The sequence below is a fragment of the Macaca mulatta genome, chromosome 20 (genome assembly GCF_049350105.2).
Source record: "Macaca mulatta isolate MMU2019108-1 chromosome 20, T2T-MMU8v2.0, whole genome shotgun sequence".
Taxonomy (NCBI): Eukaryota; Metazoa; Chordata; class Mammalia; order Primates; family Cercopithecidae; genus Macaca; species Macaca mulatta.
Window position 1 is genome coordinate 42,309,409 of NC_133425.1, and position 24,090 is coordinate 42,333,498.

At 47.8% G+C, this 24,090-nt stretch overlaps 1 protein-coding gene across 1 annotated transcript in view; it reads left to right on the forward strand.

The window, feature by feature from the left end:
• Window positions 1–16,311: 16,311 nt before the first annotated feature.
• Window positions 16,312–24,090, forward strand: part of GPT2 (glutamic--pyruvic transaminase 2) — a 48,091-nt gene continuing 40,312 nt past the window's right edge. Inside the window, exons 1-2 of the mRNA XM_015126079.3 lie at window positions 16,312–16,405; window positions 16,622–16,885. Of these exons, the coding sequence (XP_014981565.1) occupies window positions 16,643–16,885 (243 nt within the window). The 5' untranslated portion in view covers window positions 16,312–16,405; window positions 16,622–16,642. The remainder of the gene's footprint in view (window positions 16,406–16,621; window positions 16,886–24,090) is intronic.

Here is a 24,090-nt window from a genome sequence, read left to right on the forward strand (position 1 = left end):
GACCAACATGGAAAAACCCCATCTCTACTAAAAATACAAAATTTGCCAGGCATGGTAGCTCATGCCGGTAATCCCAGCTACTCAGGAGGCTGAGGCAGGAGAATTGCTTGAACCAGGGAGGTAGAGGTTGCAGAGAGCCGAGAACACACCATTGCACTCCAGCCTGGGCAATAAGAGCGAAACTCTGTCTCAAAAAAAAAAAAAAAAAAAAAAAAAAAAAAAAAAAAAAGGCCTATCCTCCTCTCCTGTCCTGCAATCTGGCTTCCCCAGTCCTTCACTCTGTTACCTTTAGGAAGAGGCAGCATGCCCTGTGTCTAAATAGATGACTTCTGCCCTGAGTAGAATTACAGTCAATTACATCATAGCACAGACATAGGTTTCCAATTTTGTGGGAGTTCAGTCAGGCAGGTGGGAGAAATTTTAAGATGAAGTTATAGGATATAAACACCAACCCTCCTGGAAGGCCTGGAGGTTTGCATAAATTGTTTGGCTGAAGGCAGTCAAATCCACTTAATAGCTTAGGGTACAGATACGTAGGAATGTAGAGGAGTTTATCTAAATAGCTTGTTTACTCACGTGGTCCTAAAACGAACCTTTGATCACTCATGGGCAGGATGGCTCTCTCAGGGTGGGGTGGGGGGGGGGGGGCTACCGGATTAATTACCCACAGGTGTGTTGACTCAAAGCTTTTATCGTTAAAACTGTGCTAAACAAATGCCCACAGGGCCAGCTAGTTGAGGCCATAGCTGCTGACTCTTTACAGCACCTTCCTTGGTGTCTGTGAGTGGCTCGGGCCCCTAGCTGCTCTTTCTCTGAATATCGGTATCTGGGTATGTTATTTGTCCATCGTGCAAGCTGGGGTCTGCAGGACAGACCCCCGCACATTTGGAAGTTCTGACTGCCATGTCACCCAGAGAAAATCTCAAGCTCTCCCAGTCCCAGTTCCCTTATCTGTGCAACAGACTGATAGTACTCACCTTTCCAGGGGGTTGGAAAATTCAATTAGAGGACAAAAGGGAAAGCACATAGCAAACTCTAAAGCTGTTTTTGATGGCTACCGTCATTACTGGGATGGGAAAGAGAGAAACAGTTCATTTCAGATCTCAATTGGCTTATGGACTGGATAGCAGTAGCAGTTCCCGTTGGAACTACCTATATCCTTATAATGTGGGGTGGGGCTGGATAACTGCAAGGGCCCTTTAAGCTCTAACATTCTGGCCTTTTCTCAGCATGGGGTAAAGACACCAGTGTCCTTGGGCAGGCCTGGGCTTCACCTACCTCACCTGTTATCTGCCTAAGGAAGACAACAGATAATTTATGCATTTATTGGTCATGAGTTATTAAAAAGACGCTTGGCACACGTCTGTAATCCCAGCACTTTTTGAGGCTTAGGTGGGAGGATTGTTTGAGTTCAAGACCAGCCTGGGCAACGTAGCAAGACCCTGTCTCTACAAAAAATAGAAAAAAAAAGCCAGGTGTGGTGGTACATGCCTGTAGTCCCAGCTACTCAAAAAGCTGAAGCAGAAGGATCACTTCAACCCAGGAGGTCGAGGCTGCAGTAAGCCATGATATCACATCACTGTTGCACTTCAGCCTGGGAGACAGAGCAAGATTCTGCCTCTAAAAAAAAAAACACTTGGAGTGATACCAGCAAATGGTGGACTAAAAAAACTTCAGAAAGCTTCAGGCCCTTGTTTCCCCTATGGAAACATTAAATAAACAACTAGAGAATGACTAAAATAATAGGGGCTGTGGAAATCAATCAAAAGACCTCCAACAACCAAGTGAATGCAGAGAAAGAAAAAGCCACATTACAAATAGAAGGAAGTTTCATGGCAGTTTTGTTTGCCTTTGCTCCACCCACTTCTAGCTTGGCATGGTGTGCCTTACAGGAAGCAGTGGTCTGGTCTCCATTTCTTTGAACCAGAGAGAGAGTGAACCTAATTTTTAATGTTATAACCTGTCTAAGGGCTGCCTGATTGGTCTCTCTGTCACCTGTTACTTATCTTGGAGCTCACATGGCCAAATACAACATGGCTCAGGCTAGGAAAAACTTCAGGAAGGAGCAGGCATGGCTCATGAAAGTCACAGGGGGACTACAGACCTGCAGATATGTGGGGCAAGAAATTACTGATTGAGGAATACAAAATTATCGATTGAATTTCTGTGTGTATGGGTGAATTGTAAAAAAGAACACACACACTGGCCAGGGAAGACCCATACCTAAAAAAGGCCTGAGGAAACCTTAACCCTTCATATAAGGCTAATTAGAGAAGGTCTTCCATTGTACAGAAGTAGTCTGTAAAGTCTATAAAAGGTGGTTGTTTTTCAGGTGTCAAATTTTCAACAAAAGATTACAAGATATACAAAGAAACACTAAAATATGGCCCATCCAAAGGACCAAAACAAATATCCAGAAACCATCTCTGAAGAAAGACGGGACTGGACTTACCAGACAAAAACTTTATTTATTTATTTATTTTTTTGAGACGGAGTCTCGCTGTGTCGCCCGGGCTGGAGTGTGGTGGCCAGATCTCAGCTCACTGCAAGCTCCGCCTCCTGGGTTTACGCCATTCTCCTGCCTCAGCTTCCTGAATAGCTGGGACTACAGGCGCCCGCCACCTCGTCTGGCTATTTTTTTTTTTTATTTTTTAGTAGAGACGGGGTTTCACCATGTTAGCCAGGATGGTCTTGCTCTCCTGACCTCGTGATCCGCCCGTCTCAGCCTCCCAAAGTACTGGGATTACAGGTTTAAGCCACCGCACCCGGCCAGACAAAAACTTTAAAACAGCTATTTTAAATATGCTCAAAGAACTAAGGATAATACAGACAAAGAACTAAAGGAAATCAGGAAAACAATATATGAACACGATAAGAATATCAACAAAGAGAAAGAAATTGTTTTTGTTAAAAGAACCAAACAAAAATCCTGAAGCTGAAAAATATAATAACTGAACTGAAAAATTCATTAGAGGAGTTAACTGCAGACTCAAGCAGGCAGAAGAAAGCATCGGTGAGACTTGACAACAGGTCATTTGAAATGATTGAGTTTGAACAGAAAAAAGAAATAAAAATGAAGAAAAGTGAACAAAACCTAAGGAACTTATGGGACTCAATCAAGTGGATTAGTATACACATTATGGGAATTTCAGAAAGAGAAGAGACAAGGGAAGATACAGAAAGTTTATTTGAAGAAATAATAGCTGAAAACTTCCCAGATTTGAGGAAAGACTGAGTGTATCAATTCAAGAGGCTCAATGAACTCCAAGGAGGTTAAACCCAAATGTGCCCATGCTGAGACACTGTATAATCAAGCTGTTGGAAGACAAAAAGAAAGAAAAAATCTTGAAAGCAGCAAGAGAGAAGCAACTCATCACATAAAAAGGATGCTTAATAAGGCTATCAGAATATTTCTATTTTTTTCTTTTTTCTTTTTTTTTTTTGGGACAGGGTCTCGCTCTGTCACCCAGGCTGGAATGCAGTGGCATGATCATGGTTCACTATTGCCTCAACTTCCCAGGCTCCAATGATCATCTTATGTTGGCCTCCTGAGTAGCTGGGACAACAGGCATGCACTGCCACACCTGGTTAATTTTTATATTTTTGGTAGAGACAAGGTTTGTCATGTTACCCAGGCTGGTCTCAAACTCCTGATCTCAAGCAATCTACCTGTCTTGGCCTCCCAAAGTGTTAGGATTACAGGCATGAGTCACCATGCCCAGACCAGATTTCTTTTTTTCTTTATTTTTTTATTTTATTTTTTTTATTTATTTTATTTTATTTTTTTTTTGAGACGGAGTCTCGCTCTGTCGCCCAGGCTGGAGTGCAGTGGCCGGATCTCAGCTCACTGCAAGCTCCGCCTCCCGGGTTCACGCCATTCTCCGGCCTCAGCCTCCCGAGTAGCTGGGACTACAGGCGCCCGCCACCTCGCCCGGCTAGTTTTTTGTATTTCTTAATAGAGACGGGGTTTCACCGTGTTAGCCAGGATGGTTTCGATCTCCTGACCTCGTGATCCGCCCGTCTCGGCCTCCCAAAGTGCTGGGATGACAGGCGTGAGCCACTGCGCCCAGCCTTATTCTTTAAAATAAAACTGTAATAATAATTATAGCACTTTCCTGAGTTGTGTGAGTAATTATAGTGAATTACTGAATATGGGGGGTAGGTCATGCGAACTCCCAAATTTTTAACCAGCTGGGCAGAAGTGTGGGTGTCCTGGGGACCCCACTTGTGGCTGGTGTCTGAAATAGGGGCAGTCTTGTAGGACTGAGCACTGAACCCATGGAGTCCTAAGTTCAAGTCTTAACTTTGCCACCCTAGCTATGTGATTTTTTTTTTTTAATTTGCTCTGTTGTCCAGGCTGAAGTACAGTGGCGTGATCACAGCTCACTGCAGCTTCAGCCTCCTAGGCTCAAGAGTATCCTCCCACCTCAGGCCCCTAAGAAGCTAGGACCACAAGTGTGTGCCACCATGTCCGGCTAATTTTTTTGTTTTGGTAGAGATGAGGTCTTTCTATGTTGCCCACGCTGGTCTTGAACTCCTGGGCTCAAGCCTCCCAAAGTGCTGGGATTACAGACATGAGCCCCTGTGCCCAGTCTAGCTATGTAATCTTAATAAGTAGCCCAACCTCTGTGAATATCAGTTTTCCTATCTGTATAATGGAGCTAACAGTGGTGTGTCATAGGGTTCTTCTAAGGCATCTATGAGATGATGCAGTAAAGCACTTGGTGCAGTATCCAGCACATTCAAAATGTCCAATAAGGCTGGGTGTGGTGGCTCAATACCTGTATATAATCCCAGCACTTTGGGAGGCCGAGGAGGGTGGATCACTTGAGGTCAGAAGTTTGAGACCAGCCTGGCCAACATGGCAATACTCCATCTCTGCTAAAAATACCAAAATTAGCCAGGCGCGGTGGCAGGCACCTGTAATACCAGCAACTTGGGAGGCTGAGACACAAGAATCGCTTCAGGCCAGGTGCAGTGGTTCACGCCTGTAATCCCAGCACTTTGGGAGGCTGAGACGGGCGAATCACGAGGTCAGGAGATTGAGACCATCCTGGCTAACATGGTGAAACCCCATCTCTACTGAAAATACAAAAAAATTAGCCGGGCGTCGTGGCAGGAGCCTGTAGTCCCAGCTACTTGGGAGGCTGAGGCAGGAGAATGGTGTGAACCCGGGAGGCAGAGCTTGCAGTGAGCCGAGATTGCGCCACTGCACTCCAGCCTGGGCGACAGTGAGATTCCGTCTCAAAAAAAAAAAAAAAAAGAATCACTTCAACTGGGGAGGAGGAGGCTGCAGTGAGTCAAGATCAAGATCGGCCTGGGCAACAGAGCAAGACTGTCTCAAAATAAAATAAAATAAAATAAAATAAAATAAAATAAAATAAAGCAATAAGGCCAGGTGCAGTGGCCAATGCCTGCATGCAATCCCAGCACTTTGGGAGGCCAAGGCAGGAGGATCGCTTAAAGCTCAGGAGTTTGAGACCAGCCTGGGCAACATGGCAAAACCCCATTTCTATTAAGAAATTTTATTTTAGGCCGGGCGCGATGGCTCAAGCCTGTAATCCCAGCACTTTGGGAGGCCGAGATGGGCGGATCACGAGGTCAGGAGATCGAGACCATCCTGGCGCACACGGTGAAACCCCGTCTCTACTAAAAAAATACAAAAAACCAGCCGGGTGAGGTGGCGGGCGCGTGTAGTCCCAGTTACTTGGGAGGCTGAGTCAGGAGAATGGCGTAAACCCCAGAGGCGGAGGATGCAGTGAGCTGAGATCTGGCCACTGCACTCCAGCCTGGGCGACAGAGCGAGACTCCGTCTCAAAAAAAAAAAAAAAAAAGAAATTTTATTTTAAAAGTCTAATAAATATTACCTATAAATGTTATATAATATTGTTATTAATAAAGCTTTGATGTGGGGAAAAGAAAGAAAGATCAGACTGTTACTGTGTCTATATAGAAAGTAGACATAAGAGACTCCATTTTGTTCTGTATTTGAGATGCTGTTAATCTGTGACCCTACCCCCAACCTTGTCCTTGCAAGAGACATGTGCTATGGTGACTCAAGGTTTAAAGGATTTTGGGCTGTGCAGGCTGTGCTTTGTTAAACAAGTACCTGAAGGCAGCTTGCTGGTTAAAAGTCATCACCATTCTCTTAATCTCTAGTACCCAGGGACACGCACACTGCCAAAGGTCGCAGGGACCTCTGCCTAGGAAAGCTAGGTATTGTCCAAGGTTTCTCCCCATGTGATAGTCTGAAATATGGCCTCGTGGGAAGGGAAACACCTGATCGTCCCCCAGCCTGACACCCGTGAAGGATCTGTGCTGAGGAGGACTAGTACAAGAGGAAAGAAGGCCTCTGGGCGGTTGTTGGCAGTTGAGATAGAGAAAAGTATGTCTCCTGCCCGTCCCTGGGCAATGGAACATCTTGGTATAAAACCCAATTGTATGTTCTGTTTACTAAGAAAGGCGAAAACCGCCTTAGGACGAAAGGCGGGACTTGCTAGCGCAATGCTGCTCTTTATGCACTAAAAAGGTTTATGGAGATGTTGACATATGCATATCAAGGCACAGCACTTTTCCTTAAACTTATTCATGTCACAGACATATTTATTCATATGTCTTACTGCTGACTTTCTCCCTATAATGATCCTATTATCCTGCCACTTCCTTTTCTTTAATATGGTAAAGATATTTATCAATAAATACTAGGGGAACTCAGAGACTGGTGCCGGCATGGGTCCTCTGTATGCTGAGCGCCTGGTCCCCTGGGCCCACTTTTTCTTTCTCTATACTTTGTGTCTCATTTCTTTTCTCAAGTCTCTCGTTCCACCTAACGAGAAACGCCCACAGGTGTGGAGGGGCAGGCCACCCCTTCACTTTGAGGGGGTGGAGAGAGAGCATGAGGAGGAATAGCTAATGGATGCTGGGCTTAATACCTAGGTGATGGGTTGATCTGTGCAGCGAACCACCATGGCACATGTTTACCTATATAACAAACCTGCACATCCTGCACATGTACCCGGAACTTAAAATAAAAGTTGAAGGAAAAAAAAAAAAAAAGAAAGCTTTGTGCCAGGCCTACCTGATGCTAAACCCAAATCATAAATAATACTCTAGGTAAATATTTCTGCCTGTTTCTTCTGAAGAATGAATAAGAACTAGAATTCACACTTTAGGAGACTGAGGTGGGAGTATCACTTGAGCCCAGGAGTTTGATACCAACCTGGGCAACATGGCAAGACCCTGTCTCTAAAAATTAAACCTAAAAAAATCAGCCAGGTATGGTGGCATACTCATACAGTGCCAGCTACTCAGAAGGCTGAGATGGGAGAATTGCTTGGGCCCAGGAGTTTGAGGCTGCAGGGAGCTAGGATCGTGTCACTGCTCCAGCCTGGGCAACAAAGCAAGATGCTACCTCTAAAAAAACGAAAAAGAGGCTGGGTGCGGTGGCTCACGCCTGTAATCCCAGCACTTTGGGAGGCCGAGGCGGGTGGATCATGAGATCAGAAATTCAAGACCAGCCTGGCCAACATGGTGAAACCCTGTCTCTACTAAAAATACAACAGTTAGCTGGATGTGGTGGTGTGTGCCTGTAATCCTGGCTACTCAGGAGGCTGAAGCAGGAGAATCCCTTGAACCCGGGAGGCAGAGGTTGCAGTGAGCTGAGATCCTGCCACTGCATTCCAGCCTGGGCAACAGAGCGAGACTCCATCTACAAAAAATAAAAAAAGAAAATAAAAGATACCAAAAAACTAGAATTCAAAAAAAAAAAAAAAAGTATAGGCTGGGCGCAGTGGCTCACGCCTATAATCCCAGCACTTTGGGAGGCCAAGGTGGGTGGATCACTGAAGGTCAGGAGTTCGAGACCAGCCTGGCCAACATGGTGAAACCCCGTCTCTATTGAAAGAACACAAAAATTAGCTGGGCATGGTGGTGAGCACCTGTAATCCCAACTAGTCAGGAAGCTGAGGCAGGAGAATCACTTGAATCCAGGAGGCAGAGGTTGCAGTGAGCTGAGATCGTGCCATTGCACTCTAGCCTGGGCGACACAGTAAGACTGTGTCTCAAAAATAACAAAAACAAAAAACTAAAAGAATAAATGAGAACTACAAAGCATAGGGCTTATGGTATTGTAAGATTACTTTTTTCTCCTGTTTCTAGGTTCCAAAACTATTTTGTGAGCTTCTCTAGTTGAAAAAATCTGTGGCTTTATGAAAATATCTAGGAAAACTAGATAAGTAAACCTTTTGGAAATACTGATTTGAGCCATTGCTTAATATTTTGTCTGTGTTTGAGCACATTCAACAGCTGAAATCACTGAGTTTGCAGCTAAGGATTCTATTAGTTCCTTGGGGTGTTTCTGAAATTGTTTCCGCGTGTCCTCCATGGTGCAAATAAAAGAGTCCTCAGATCCCTGCAAGGTCAGAAAGCAAGAAATCAAGGAATATGGAACAACAAACACCCTCCGAATGAAAGGTTTTATTTGCTCATGAAGCTTATACAATTGCTCATTCTCTACAGCTCTTCCAGCCTCTCCTCATTCTCCAAAACCACCTGGATTTGGTTGAGTACACTGCCAAGGCCGAAACATGCCTGCCAGTGCTTTGAAATTTTATCAATGCAGTACTGAATTGTAAACACCACTTTTGTAAAATGTCTTTACTCAGTTTTAACCTCTGTAAGTTATATAAGAATGTGTCCCTTGTTTGTTTATAGCTTAGCTTAGTATCATAAGATTATCTTTAATCCACTTTGAACATCGTGGTGAGAGTGTTGGGATACATGTGTCCTGGCTATTAGCTCACCTAAACTAATATTTGCTTGTTAGAGGCAATGATTTGCTTCAGAGAGACTCAGAGCAAGTAGGATCTCAACGAAATTTCCTTGACCATCCCCGAAAAACTTGAGTCTGACTTAAAAAAAAAAAAAAAAGAGGGCTGGATGCAGTGGCTCACACCTGTAATCCTGGCACTTTGGGAGGCCAAGGCGGGCGGATCCCTTGAGACCAGGAGTTCAAGACCAGCCTGGGCAACATGGCAAAAACTTGTCTCTATGTAAAAACCAACAAAAAAAAAAAAAAAAAAAATTAGGCCTTCATTTAGAAAGAAAAACATGAAGGGCAAGGATTAGAGCTGACTAAAATGTAGGAGTTGGAGGGAGATTCCAAGCAAATACCCAAATACCTTCTAACACCCCCAGAAACTGCTCAGTTGCCATCTCTGAAATAAGGGCATAAACACTCTAAGATTTACACTCTTTCCCTTTTTAAATTCTCTTCCATCACACAGGAAATCCTTGTTCATATTATAATACGGTAAGATGTACATAAAATTTTCTATTTTAACTATTTGGGGGTGTACAGTTCAGTGGCATTATATACATCAACATTATTGTGCAACCATAACCACTGTTCATCTCCAGAACATTTTCATGTTGCAAACTGAAACTATGTACCCATTAAACAGTAACTCCCAGCAGGGTGAGGTTGCTCACGCCTGTAATACCAGCACTGGGAGGCAGGCAGGCAGATCACGAGGTCCTGAGTTCTAAGACCAGCCTGGCTAACACGGTGAAACCCCATCTCTACTAAAAATACAAAAAATTAGCCAGGCGTGGTGGCATGCACCTGTAGTCCCATTTACTTGGGAGGCTGGGGGAGGAGAATCACTTGAACCCAGGAGGCGGAGGTTGCAGTGAGCCGAGATTGTGCCACTGCACTCCAGCCTGGGCGACAGAGACAGACTCTGTCTCAAAAAAAAAAACAAAACAAAAACAAGAAACAAAAACTCCCCATTACCCCTCCCCCAGCCCTTGGTAACCTCTATTTTAATTTATCATTTATTTACTTTGTTTTTAGTAGAGATAGGTTCTTACTATTTTGCCCAGGCTGATTTCAAACTCCTGGGCTCAAGCAATCTGTCTGCTGTGTCCTCCCTAAGTGCTGGGATTACAGGCGTGAGTCACCACACCTGGCTGGTAACCTATATTTAAATCTGCCTCTATGAATTTGCCTATTCTGGGTACCTCATGTAAGTGGAATCATACATATTTATCCTTTTATATCTGGTGTATTTCACTTTACATAATGTCTTTAAGTTTCATCTGTGTTGTAGCATGTGTCACAATTTCCTTCTTTTTTAAGGCTGATTAATATTTCTTTTTTTTTCTTTTTGAGACAGTTCTGTCACCCAGGCTGGAGTGCAGTGGCACAATCTCGGCTCACTGCAACCTCCACCTCCCGAGTTCAAGCAATTCTCCGGCCTCAGCCTCCCAAGTAGCTGGGATTACAGGCACACGCTACCATGCCAGGCTAATTTTTGTATTTTTAGTAGAGACGGGTTTCACCATGTTGGCCAGGCTGGTCTTGCTCCTGACTTCATGATCCACCTGCCTCAGCCTCCCAAAGTACTGGTATTACAGGTGTGAGCCACCACATCAGGCCTGATTAATATTTCTTGTGTATATATACCACATTTTGTTCAACCATTCATCTGTCAATGGACATTTGGGTTGTTTCCACCTTTTAGCAGTTGCAATAATGCCATGACGAGCATTAGTTTATAACTATCTGTCCAAGTCTCAGCTTTCAATTCTTTCGTGATATACCCAGAAATGGAATTGCTAGATCATATGAGCATTCTAGGTTTCTTTTTTAAAATTTACTTTTATTTATTATTTTAAAAATTTCTTAAAACTTTGAAAGTACATTAAACAAAAAGAAAAATTAGTTACCAATAATCCCACCACTCAAAGATAACCACCATTAGCAACAGTCAGGCATGGTGGCATGCGGCTGTAGACCCAGCTACTTGGGAGGCTGAGACGGGTTAATGGCTTGAGTCCAGGAGTTCGAGGATCTAGTAAGATGATCATGCCACTACACTTTAGCCTGGGTGACAGAGGGAGACCGCATCTCAAAACACACACACACACACACACACACACACACACACACACACACAAAACAATAGAGTGTTGATGCTTTCAGACTTCCTAATCTATCCAAATATCCATAAGAAAAATAAAAATTTAAAATGTCATCTCTAATTTTCTCAGCAACCCTCTGAGGCAGGTACTGTGGTCACTCTTACCGGCAGGTGAGGAAACAGGCTCAATGAATAGAGGCAGGGGCTGTGACTCAAGGAGTCAGTTGAATTGGAAGGCGAGGCTGTAACATCTTCAAGCTTCTCAGAAGAGCACGTGCCTGGAAGTCGGGTAGAAGTGTAGGCAGTGCTGCAGAAGAAGCAAAGGCTACAACGTGGGGATAGCACTGGTTCCAGGTCATACCGGAGATTATTAACAAATTTGGAATCAGAATTCAGAACTCCCTGATCTGGATTTTTCCCAAAGAGACACACCCTGCACATGGTCCTGCACCCGGATTTCTCAAACTTTAGTGCATATCAGAATCCTAATTACAGGAAAATTCCTGGGCCAACCCACCCCTGGAATTTCAGAACCAGCAAGCATGGGGTAAGACTCTGGAATCCGCATTTTAAGCAAATGCTCAGGTGATCCTTGGACACTTTAGAATCACTACCCTGGACCATGAGCCAAGGCATTTGATTAATTACATACTTTTTTTTTTTTTTTGAGACAAGTTCTTTTTTTTTTTTTTTTTTTTTTTTTTTTTTTTTTTGAGACAGAGTCTCACTCTGTCGCCCAGGCTGGAGTGCAGTGGCCGGATCTCAGCTCACTGCAAGCTCCGCCTCCCGGGTTTACGTCATTCTCCTGCCTCAGCCTCCGGAGTAGCTGGGACTACAGGCACCTGCCACCTCGCCCGGCTAGTTTTTTGTATTTTTTTAGTAGAGACGGGGCTTCACCGTGTTAGCCAGGATGGTCTTGATCTCCTGACCTTGTGATCCGCCCGTCTCGGCCTCCCAGAGTGCTGGGATTACAGGCGTGAGCCACCGCGCCCGGCGAGACAAGTTCTTACTCTACCACCCAGACTAAAGTGCAGCGGCACAATCATGCTCGCTGCAGCCTAGAACTTCTGGGTTCAAGTGATTCCCTGGCCTCAGCCTCCTGTATAGCTAGGACTATAAGCACACACCACCACGCCCAGCTAATTTTTTAATTTGCAGAGATGGGTCTTGTTATGTTGCCCAGGCTGATCTCCATCTCCTGGCTTCAGTGATCCTTCTGCCTGGGCATCCCAAAGAACTGGGATTACAGGTGTGAGCCACCACAGCCGGCTGAGAGCACGAACTTCCATCAGGCTCCATTGGGAGCAAGGGACAAAGAGTTACCTTTGAAAGAGTTCCCCAAGCCTCCAGACCAGGCATGATCTGGCATTCTGGGAGGTTACCGTCCCTCCTTGCCAGCCCCACGGTGCCCACCTGCTCTCTCAGAAGATTCTCTCACTTTCTGTTCTGCTCTGTGGTTATTTATTAACAACCTTCACTGCCTCTAAGGACGGGATAGTGCATTCTTGGGGGCTGCCCTTAGCATAGTTACCTACGCCACTCAGCTCCTGCTGGACTACAGATATCTGGAGAGCATGGACCTTACAGAATCTACTTCCATATCCATTCAACATTTTACTGAAGACCTGTGTGCCAGGTAATATGCTGGGTGTTGGGGACACAAAAGAACCTATCCACTTCTCATCCCCCACACCCTGGTCCAGGCCAACGTCAGACCTTGTTGGAGTCACAATTAATCCTCCTGCAACCTCCCTTGCACCCCTCCAATCCATCCTCCATGCAACATAATTTAAAACAGAAATCTGATCATGTCACTCCCCTGCTTTAAGGCTTCCAGAGGTTTCCATTTATTCTTAGGATGAAGACCAAATTCTTACATTCAGGACCTGGCCTATCTGTCCTGACACAGCTCACCTCACTGATTCCCGTTTTGCTTAACTGTTTGCCCTGCAGTCCCTCTGGCCTTCTTGGAGTTCCTCAGGGTCTTCAGTGGTCCCAGACTGGGAAGCCGTCCATCTCACCACTGACACTGAGATGGGGTGTAAGGTGCAAAATGGGCATTAGGGATCAACTCTTGCAAGAGGAAGTGGGAGAAAGTAGGATTGGGCAGAGAATGAAAAATAGGCCTGACAAAGCCTCAGGTAACCTGCTGGGGAAGCCCTGGAGCTATGGAAATGGCTGGATTCTTATATGCTGAGTACCTGCCTCTTCACTTAGGGCACCATGGCAATCTCAGGCTAGGAGCATCTCCACACTGGCCAGGAGTGATGTCTCTTATCAACCTTCCAGGGCTGGGGTGGGAGCAGCTCATGGACCACCTCATTTGGGAAATCTTTGCGCAGACCTCTGAACGCTCAGAAAACTCCATCCTTTTTATCCCCAGGGGTTATGACAGTTTGTAATCACTTGTGATGACCTCCGCCTTCCCTAAGAAACTGTATGTTCTACGCAGGTAGGAACAGTCGGCTTGACTCTTTGTAGTCCCAGAACTCAGCCTCATGCCTGGCACAGAGTAAGTGCCCAAGAAGAATTAGTTACATTATGGAATAAAGATGGGTATTATGTCTTGCAAACATACGACTCTCCAGCTATGTGGGTTGACAGGACCTTGCTGTGTATTTGAAGCTTTCACTCAGCTTACAGGAAGGGCTTTAATGATCATTTCAATCAGGTTTTAGCTTTAATATTTAGGAGCCAGCTCCTATCCATCCCCACCTGGTCTAGAGGGCAAAATAAAAGCAAATCATTAGGCTGGGTGAGGTGACTCACCCCTGTAATCCCAGTACTTTGGGAGGCTGAGGTGGGTGAATCACTTGAGGCCAGGAGTTCGAGACCAGCCTGGTCAGTATCGGGAAACCCTGTCTCTACTAAAAATATGCCCCCCCCGCAAAAAAAAAACAAATTAGCTGATTCACGCTTGTAGTCTCAGCTACTCAGGAGCCTGAGGCAGAAGAATTGCTTGAACCCAGGAGGCAGAAGTTGCAGTGAGATTAGATCGTGCCACTGCATTCCAGCCTGGGTGACTGAAACAAGACTGTCTCAAAAAATAAAAATAAAAAAAAAATAAAAATAAAAATCAGACAAGAACAACAAAACAAAATGAACACACACACACACACTCTTGGACTGGGTTAGATGTGTAAATAAATAAAAATAAAAGCAAAGTTTATGCTGTTGCCACCATCATCATCACAACCACCACCTAGAAACTTTTCAAAGGTTTTGTTCATTGTAATGGCAAGCTTGAATTTCCAAACCCAGAGAGCTACACAAGACCGGTCCCTGCAGGCATGGGCTGTAGCACCGGGTTAGAAATCACAATTCCTGCTCTCCCATTTAGCTGCACCACCTGAACAGGTCACCTAACCTCTCTGAGCCTCATCTATAAAGTGGGAATAATACTGCCTGTGCTTTGGGGTAAGAAAGTGCTTTGCAGATTGTACAGTGGTTCACAAGAAAGCAAGGAAGCTTTTTTCCTCAAGCAATCTCAGATAGATGGGTTGGCAGAGGGCATGTTAGGCACTCGATGTGTTTTTCACAGTGACGATGTGGGAGCACACATAAGAAGGCTGTGTGCTAGTTGTTGTTCCCAGTTGTGGAAATAGATTTGTGATCACCTCTCTAAGCCCCTCCTCCCCTGTCCCTACTGATCAGAGACAGAGACAACGGAAGAGCATAGCACACTGACCTGTGGGTGGACAGCAAGGGACTGCATGGACATCACATGCAAGTCAAGGTCAGCGTTTTTTGGAGGTGGAGGGTTATGTTTGTGTCTCCTCAGCTGGGCAGTCGATAATGACGACACTGAAGGAGGAGCTAAGCTCACTGGGGAAGACTTTTACCTGAAGACTGAATGAATACCTGGCCATCAAGACCTAGTGTAGACAAAGGTGCGGGGGTGGAACTAGTACATGAGAAGCCCAAATATCCTTCCAGGGCCTTTGGTGGACCAACCCACTTTGCTGACATAGGAATACTCAAAGATATCTTCGGTTTCTGTTGTTCTCCCTACCTCCTTTCCTCTTTTATTGGCAACCAATGTATTTAATCACAGTATGAGGCAGGTGTTACCCTGACTTTACTCATAGGAAAACCAGGCTTTACCAAGACGAGGTAGTACAAACTCAGTTAAGCAGTGCACGGCTGTAAGCAACTGTGGATATTCCAACTCAGGTCTACCTTCTCCCCTACACTGCTGCCCCAACTTTCACAAACTGTGAGTGTGTGTGTGTTGGGATGTGGGAGCTCTGGACTGTTTTTCTGCTTGAAGACACCCAGACTCACAGAATTTCCAAGAGAAAGGACCTTAGAGGGTATTTAACCCAATTTATTTTGCACATGGAGAATCTGGGACCGAGACGGGATTTTGTAGATTCTGTATTTGTATTTTTTGATTTTGTAGATTTTGGTGTTTCCATTAGACCCCGAGTCTTCCAGAACTCCCTTTGCGCCACCCTACACCTCCTCCTAGTCTTGCCCTGCTCTTGGTCTGGGCAAGCCAGGACACCTTTCGCCAGCAGACACCGTTACCAAACATAATAGCCCCCTTGTGCCGGGCATTCATTCTTCAACAAATATTTACTGAGTGGCTCCTCTGTGGCGGGAACTGTTAGAGGTGCTGCGAATGCCATGAACAAGAAAGACACTGCCTCTGCTCCTCTAGAGCTCGCACGGTTAGTCGGGGGAGGTAAACCATAATCCAATAAAAAGTAACCGAAGATACTTTCAGATGCTAGGCAGAAAATAAAACGTTAGTGATGGAGGTCGGGGGTCAGACGGAGTGGTCGGGAAAAGCTGACCGCTTGGCAGATGGTCCTTGAAGTCTCACAACAACCCTCAGAGGCCGTGGGCAGATCCCCGTCTTGCTGAGAAGGAAACTGGCGTTCGGGAGTCAGGGCGGCGTGGCCAAGTCCCAGACTCCTCACCCCGCTTCCTGCCAGCTCCGGTGGGCAGCCGCAAGCACCGTGTGGCCTTGGATGATGAAACTCGGGGCGATGACTACACCATCCAGCAGCCTGCGTCCTCGCAGGTGCTGGCAGAGAGGGCAGTGGGGGGCGGACGCGCCACTAGGGAGAGGCTGCCAACAGCTCTAGCTTCGCAGACGCGACAGACAGCACGGCCCCTGCCGGGCCCCTCCGGGCTCTCCAGCCCCTCAGCTGGGACAATGAGCCCGCCCAGACCCCGCCACGTTCGGACGAGCACTCCCGCCTACTGTCCGGTCCCCGACCGGCCCCGCGCGGGGTGCTGTGGGACTTGTAGTTCGCTTCGCTCTCCGCAGCCGCTCCAGAGCGGCCAGGAGAACTACAGGGCCCAGGAGGCAGCGCGCAGGCCCGGGGCGGCCCCGACGGCGGTGGGTGTGCGAGCGCAGGGGCCGGGCGGCGCGGGCGCCGGGTGCGGGGATGCGGCTGCGGGCGCCGGGGCTGGGAAGCTGCTCCAGGCGCGCGAGCTAACCCGGCGCAGCAAGGGCCTACCAGGGGCGACAGGCACGTTGCATGCATGCCTTGGGTGCAGTCTTTGCGAAACCCGGCTGGGTGCGCGTTGGTGCTTCAGCGGCGCGGTGGAGGGTCCTGGTCGCCGGGGGACCGAAGCCAGGCTGGCACCGCTCGCTGAAAGAGCCCTTGGCTGGGCTTGTGTGTGGGACTGCTGCCCGCCTAGGGCAGTGCGCGACGTGTTTATTCTCTTTCTCTTTTTGTGCCAAGGTTTCCCTCCGCAAGCGCGCGATGCAGCGGGCGGCGGCGCTGGTCCGGCGGGGCTGTGGTCCCCGGACCCCCAGCTCCTGGGGCCGCAGTCAGAGCAGCGCGGCCGCCGAGGCCTCGGCGGTGCTCAAGGTGCGGCCCGAGCGCAGCCGGCGCGAGCGCATCCTCACGCTGGAGTCCATGAACCCGCAGGTGAAGGCGGTGGAGTACGCGGTGCGGGGACCCATCGTGCTCAAGGCCGGCGAGATCGAGCTTGAGCTGCAGCGGGTGAGCGCGCGCCGGGCCTCCGGGAGGCTGGGGCCGCTGAGCAAGGGAAAAACCGCAGCAGACCCAGCTGGGGTCCTCCCCACGACGTCCACCCCCATGGCCAGCTTCTCAGTCAGCCAAGCCTGGCTAAAACGAGAGAATGCCTCCTCCCGCCCCTTCACTGGTGCCCAGCACCCGGCACTGGTGAGGCCTTGCAATACGGTTCACTTGTTGAATTGAATTCAATTGTTGAGCAGCCGGTGCTGCCAGGCACCGCACGTTGTGTGTGTCTGCCCTACCCCCGTGGAACCAAGGTCCAGTGGACGGAGGAACATAAGCGAATGAAGAAAGAAGCAGTAGAGTCTCAGTGATAAGTTCTTGGAAGAAAGTAAAAAGGAAGAGGGTTGGAATGGGGGTGGTGGGAGGGAAACCATTTTAGGTAGGAGGGGAGATGGGGGGCGGGGGGGCGCTCTGCGGAAACTTGGGTCTGTTCCCCAGTCTTTCTCCGTGCCTTTGGCCCTTAGGGTCTTTGCCAGTCCTGATTCCCGGAAGAGTCGGCAGAATTCCTTCCTGTAGGCCCCTCTGGAGCCTTGGCCGACCAGCCACTTCTCTGGTCTGGTGACAGTCACCGAGGTGGGGAACCAGAGGGTTGGGCCTGTCCGGCTTTGGTAAGGGGGCCCTGGGACTTTCTTCACCTTGGTGGCCAGCCGGCTGGCTGGGATCTTGGCTTGAGTTTATAGCTTCATGTAAGGTGACCCCACAGCCAGGAAGGATTTCTGCCTCCCCACAACCAGGATGTCTGGGGTTGGGGTGATAGAGGGATCCCTGTAGGAAAGAGTTCTAGCCTGGGTGGAATTCAGGAGGCAGAGCCGAGAGGGGTTATCTTAAAAAGTAAATACTCCTAAGATTTGTAAGAAGCTAATAATCACCCAGCTGCTTGCTAGAGAGAGTCTGACTGAGAATTGAGGTGGGGGGGGGTTACTTGATCTTGCCCTCACCTTGATCACTTAGTGCCCCATGAATGCATGGCAGTAAGCTTCAGGGGGATCATGACACTTGACCCCATTTCGGTGGGAACTTGGGGGTTTTAATGAGCTCCTGGCCTCCCGAGACCTGGTTGAGACACTCAGTTCTGCTGACTCAAAACAGTGAGCTGGACGAGTCAGAATCCAGTCTCCCGCGGACTCCTTGCAGGGCTAAGTGTGAAGCTGGCCGGGAGGAGGCTGGCTTTGTTTCTGTGCCTCCCTGGCCCAGAGGTGGGCCCGGCAGAGAACACGGGCTGTTGTTGTCTGGCGGGCTGGAGCTGGCCCTCCTTGAGGCAACAGCCTCCCTGCTGAAACACAGCTGGGATTAACGTGTTCCTGGTTTATCACGTTACAACTGATTTCTCTGGTTCCAGAACTGGCAGGGGTTCCAGGAATTACCTCTGCCTTTTGCTAAATAGCAGCTCCTGTGTTGGCTCCATGAGGCTTGAGGATGATGGGGACAGAAGGGCACTGTCTTTGCCTTGAGGAATCTGATTGCTGCGTTATTCTCTGAGCCTGAGTCCCCCTCCCCCGATTCTTTAAGAATGTGTGGGGATTTTTTAGCAGGCAGAATATGTGAGAGCCTTCCAAGTGGGAGCAGTGCTGTGAGCAACGGCAGGAAGTTGGGGAGTTCTGGGCATTTGGGGAAGGGGGCTGGTGCTTTAGTGGAACACTAACAGAGAGATGTGGGAGGTGAATGAGACAGAAAAGGTGGACTGGAGTCTTGTGTGCTGGCATTCGGATGTCATGGTGCGTTTTGGTTGGAGGTGGGAACCAGAAAGGGTTTCCAGCAGGGGTGTGGCTTGATGATTGCAGGTGGGCAAATATCTTGGTTACTGGGCCAGGGACATCTCTGATTTCTGAGACAGAAGCTCCACACCCCCATATCCTACTCCTGAGTTAGTTGATTTTTTTTGGCCACCTACATTCTGGTACTTTCATTCAAGCGCATCCATTCTCATTCTCTTCTCACTGTGAGTCTCAGTTCGCTGGCTGTGGGTGCTGGCTAGACCAGCTTAGATAGCCTCACTGAAACCCTTCCTTCTTGGGAGACAGCCTTGCTTCTCCTTGCCAGCTTAAACAGTGCCCTTCTTGCAAGAGCCACATTTCCCCAGTCCTTTCTTTTTAGTTATTTCTGGCTTGCCTTCTCTTTGTGCAGCTTTGGTTTTTCTACTTCTGTTTTGAACTGTCGTGCTCAAAACTGGTTGGTTAGAGGCCGGCCACGGTGGCTCACACCTATAATTCCAGCGCTTTGGGAGGCCGAGGTGGGTGGATCACCTGAGGTCAGGAGTTCGAGACCAGCCTGGCCAACATGGCGAAACCCTGTCTCTACTAAAAACACAAAAATTAGCCGGGCATGGTGGTACACACTTGTAACCCCAGCTACTCGGCAGGCTGAGGCAGGAGAATCGCTTGAACCTGGAAGGTGGAGGTGGCAGTGAGCTGAGATGCACTCCAGCCTGGGCAAGAAGAGCGCAGAACGAGACTGCATCTCAAAAAACAAACAAACAAAAAAACTGATTGGTTAGAGATTTGATGGGCTAGGATTTGTAGGGAGTAGGGTGACTTAGGGTGAATCCTATATCCATTCTGGACCTCAGGTTCCCTAGAGTATAAACAGATGTGGCCTGGCTGGGCCAGGGTTCTCCCTGTCCTCAGTTTTATACCTCCTTGTCCATTCAAAACTGTCCTTGGGGACTCAAGGTGACTCTTGGTGGTACCAAGGCCTTCATGCTATCTATGGAATTCTTTCACCAGGTGTTCTGCAAACAATGCGGGCTGTTTGGGCATGTGGCTCTGGTGTTTGACTTTGGGTGGCTGGCTGAGCTGAATCCCTGTCCTTTCTGCTTCTCTGGCAGTGGAGCCTGAAGGAGGCGGGGAGGTGGGCTAAGGGCTGTGAAAAGGGCCGTTCTCCTGCAACCCCAGCTCTGTGCTCTTAGAGGGGCCTTGCTTCTCCCTGAGAGCAGCTCCAAAGGGGAGAACCTATCTTAGCTTTTCAGATCCTGGTGTTCACTGCAAGCAGCACTTAAAAATAAGCTGCAATTAAAAGGAGTTCTGAAAAGATCTGACAGTTCTTTCTCAACCTACTTTTTCCCTTGCTTTATTGGGGGATGGGGGTTGGGGATTGGTACAAGTGGAGACAGGAATGGCTTTGCTTCTAGCTGTAAGGCAACAGTCAGGGCAGACATTCAGAACTGAGGGAAAGACTGACGGTTACTGGTCATGTCAGTATGTGTTGCATCCAAACAAAGGTAAAAGCAGAGAGTGCTAAGGCACGTGGCTATAGTTAGCTAAGAACTAAGATTGGAAACCCTGTATGTGCCAAGCACTCATTTTGTGAGTGCCAAGCACTCACTCATTTTCTGTGGCATTTAGATGCTCCTTTATTTATTTATTTACTGAGACTGAGTCTAGTTCTGTCACCCAGGCTGGAGTGCAGTGGCACGATCTCGTCTCACTGCAACCTCCGCCTCCTGGGTTCAAGCAATCCTCCTTCCTCAGCCTCCCGAGTAGCTGCGATTACAAGTGCCCGCCACCACGCCCAGCTAAATTTTTTGTATTTTTAGTAGAGACGGGGTTTCACTGTGTTGGCCAGGCTGGTCTTGAACTCCTGACTGTGATCTATCTGCCTTGGCCTCCCAAAGTGCTGGCATTACAAACGTGAGCCACTGCGCCCCACCAGATGCTACTTTATTTTTTAAAAGACAGAGTCTTGCTCTATTGCCTAGGCTGGAATGCAGTGGCACAATTATGACTCACTGCAGCCTTGAACTCCTGGGCTCGAGCCATCCTCCTACCTCAGCCTCCTGAGCAGCTTGGACTACAGGTGTGCACCACCATGCCTGGCTAATTTTTAAATTTTTTGTAGAGACCAGGTCTTACTGTGTTGCCCAGGGTGGTCTCAAACTCCTGGCTTCAAGTAATCCTCCCACCTTGGCCTCCCAAAGTGCTGGATGGGTGGGCGTGAGCCACTACACCCAGCTACTTTTTCTTTTGTAATTATTATTACATAATAATACTAATTATTATTGTTAATTATAGCTGTTCAGCCAAACAGCCCATACTGTTTGCAGAGCACCTGGCGAAAGGATTCCATAGCTCTATCATCCAGGCAGGAGTGCAGTGGCGCAATCTCAGCTCACTGCAGCCTCGACTTCCTGGGCTCAGGCGATCCTTACACCTCAGCCTCCTGAGTAGCTGGGACCACAAGGCATATGCCACCATGCCTGGCTAATTTTTGCATTTTTTTGTAGAGACAGGGTTTGCCATGTTGCCCAGGCTATTAATTTTTTTTTTTTTTTTTTTTTTTTAAGAGGGCCTCACTCTTTCTCCTAGGCTGGAGTGCAGTGGTGCAGTCATAGCTTACTGTGGCCGCAAATTCCTGGGCTCGAGTGATCCTCCTGCCTCAGCCTCTTCAGAAGCTAGGACTACAGGCGTGTGCCACCATTCTGGCTAATTTCCTTTTTTGTAGAGATGGGATCTTGCTTATGTTGTCTGGGCTGGTCTCAAATTGCTAGCCTTGGGTGATCCTCCCATCTCAGCCTCCCAAAGTGCCAGGATTACCTGTATGAGTCACTGTGCTTGGTCTAGATGCTACTTTAAAATTTGTAGTGCAGGCTTCCAATAGGAGGAACCGTCCATCTACCCAGCCTGCCCAGGTCAGTCACCACACATATGCTGGGCTCTGCCTTTGTGTGCTATGGGCCTCAGACAAGTCATTCAGCCTTGGTTTACTCATCTGCAAAATGTGACCAGTTTATTTCTCTGAAAGACTAGTTTGAGTCTTTGATACTTTGATGATAATACTTTGAACAGCTGTGAAGCTAATTAGAACTGCCAGGTCTTCCTTCTCAAGCTAATGAGAGTGGTCTAGGGATAAGAAGTTCTGAGGGTCGCTTGTCTTTCCTACCTCCTGAGGCTCTGGGTCTGGGAAGTGCTCTGTGGGACTTGCTCTTTCCTCCTGGGCAAGCTGCTTGCTGTTTTGAGCAACTCCCACTATCCTGTTTGGAATTTATTCAGCTTTCACCCCTGCTTCTGCCTTGCGAATCTGGGCTTCTATAGTTGACCACCCCACGGACGCCCAGAGTTCAGGGGCCCACACCCTGCCTTCCCTGCCTCAGTGATCTGGCAGCTTAGCCTTGGGGACTCTGGCCTATGCTCTCAGTCACAGACGTGTGTAGCTGCAGCTCCGGTTTCTTCTGGTTTCACTTGTCTTTCTGTTTTGGGACCAGATCTTGTGCTGAGCCTCAGCTGTGAAATGGACCTGCTTTCTGGGACTGTGGGTCTAGTTGGTGTTTGTCTCTGGGACCTCTTGCGGGAGCTCTCTGTAGGACTTTCTGCCCGCCCTCGCCCCAGTCAGTGCCCTTTTTGGGATCAGGAGCCCGGGAGCACTTCCACATCATGCTCCTAGGGCTGGGGCCTGCAGGTCCTCTCTCCCACGCCCTGCCCTTCTCCTTCCCCGCACCCCATTCTTACTCTTCACCAGCCTGAGCTCTGGAGGGTGGCGGTCTCATCTGTGCTGCTCATGGCTGTCACTGGGGCATGGGTGACCAGTATTTGTTGAATTGGAGGAAAGTTCTCTGCCAGCCTTTCTGCCCACAGGCCATGTAAGGTGACCAGAGCCATCCCTTGCATAAGGAAACAGCCTTGTGCCTGGTTTTTTCTCCCCATTTTTATTGAGGGGGAGACAAATATAATTGACAAAGAAAAATTGTATATATTCAAGGGACACAGTGTGGTGGTTTGACATTTATATACATTGTATATGTAATATGACATGGAGATGATTACCACAGTCAATTATTATTATTATTTTTTTTTTTTGAGACGGAGTCTCGCTCTGTCGCCCGGGCTGGAGTGCAGTGGCCGGATCTCAGCTCACTGCAAGCTCCGCCTCCAGGGTTTACGCCATTCTCCTGCCTCAGCCTCCCAAGTAACTGGGATTACAGGCGCCCGCCATCTCGCCCGGCTAGTTTTTTGTATTTTTTAGTAGAGACGGGGTTTCACCGTGTTCGCCAGGATGGTCTCGATTTCCTGACCTCGTGATCCGCCTGTCTTGGCCTCCCAAAGTGCTGGGATTACAGGCTTGAGCCACTGCGCCCAGCCTCCGGCCTGCATTTTTTAAAGAAACAACGAAATGAAAGTTTCTGGAGGCTAAATTCAGCCCCCTTTATTGTAATCTCAAGACAATGTTAAAATTGCCTTGAGCCACCATGCCTGGCCTAAACATTATTTAATTTTTGTGGGTATGTGGTAGTTTTTTGTTTTTGTTTTTGTTTTGTTTTGTTTTTTTGAGACGGAGTCTTGCTCTGTTGCCAGGCTGGAGTGCAGTGGGGCAATCTCAGCTCACTGCAATCTCCACCTCCCAACTTCAAGGGATTCCCCTGCCTCAGGCTCCTGAGTAGCTGGGACTCCAGGTGCATACCACCACGCCCGGCTAATATCTACTGACCTACTGACGCCTGTCTCGGCCTCCCAAAGTGCTGGGATTATAGGCATGAGCCACTGCGCCAGGGCGGTAGATGTATTATTTATGGGGTACACCAGATATTTTGGTGCAGGCATGTAGTGTGTAAGAATCACATCAGGGTAAATGAGGTATCCATGCCCTCCAGCATTTGTCCTTTGTCTTATAAACAATCCAGTTATATATACTCTTAGCTTTTTAAAAAAAATATACAATTATTGACTATAGTCACCCTGTGTGGTGTCAAATACTAGATCATTCCTTCTACTTTTCGGTACCCATTAACCATCCCCACTTGCCCCCACCCACCCCTACTGCCCTTTCCAGACTCTAGGAACCATCCTTCTACTCTCCATCTTCATGAGTTCAGTTTTTAAAATTTTTAGCTCCCACAAATAAGTGAGAACATGCAAAATGTGTCATCTTACAACTGAAAGTTTGTACCCTTTGGCTGACATTGCCTCATTTCCACTCCTGCAACCCCGTGGCTGGCAGCTATCACCTCTGCTTTTATTAGTTCAACTTTTAGATTAGTTTAACTTTTTTAGATTCCACATATGAGTGAGATCATACAGTGTTTGTCTTTCTGTGTCTGGCTTTTTTCACTTCACATAGTGTCCTCCAGGTTCATCCATACTTTTGCAAATGACTGGATTTTCTTATTTTTTAAATGGCTGAATAATAGTACATTGTGTATATGTACCATATCTTTATCCATTCATCAACCTGATGGA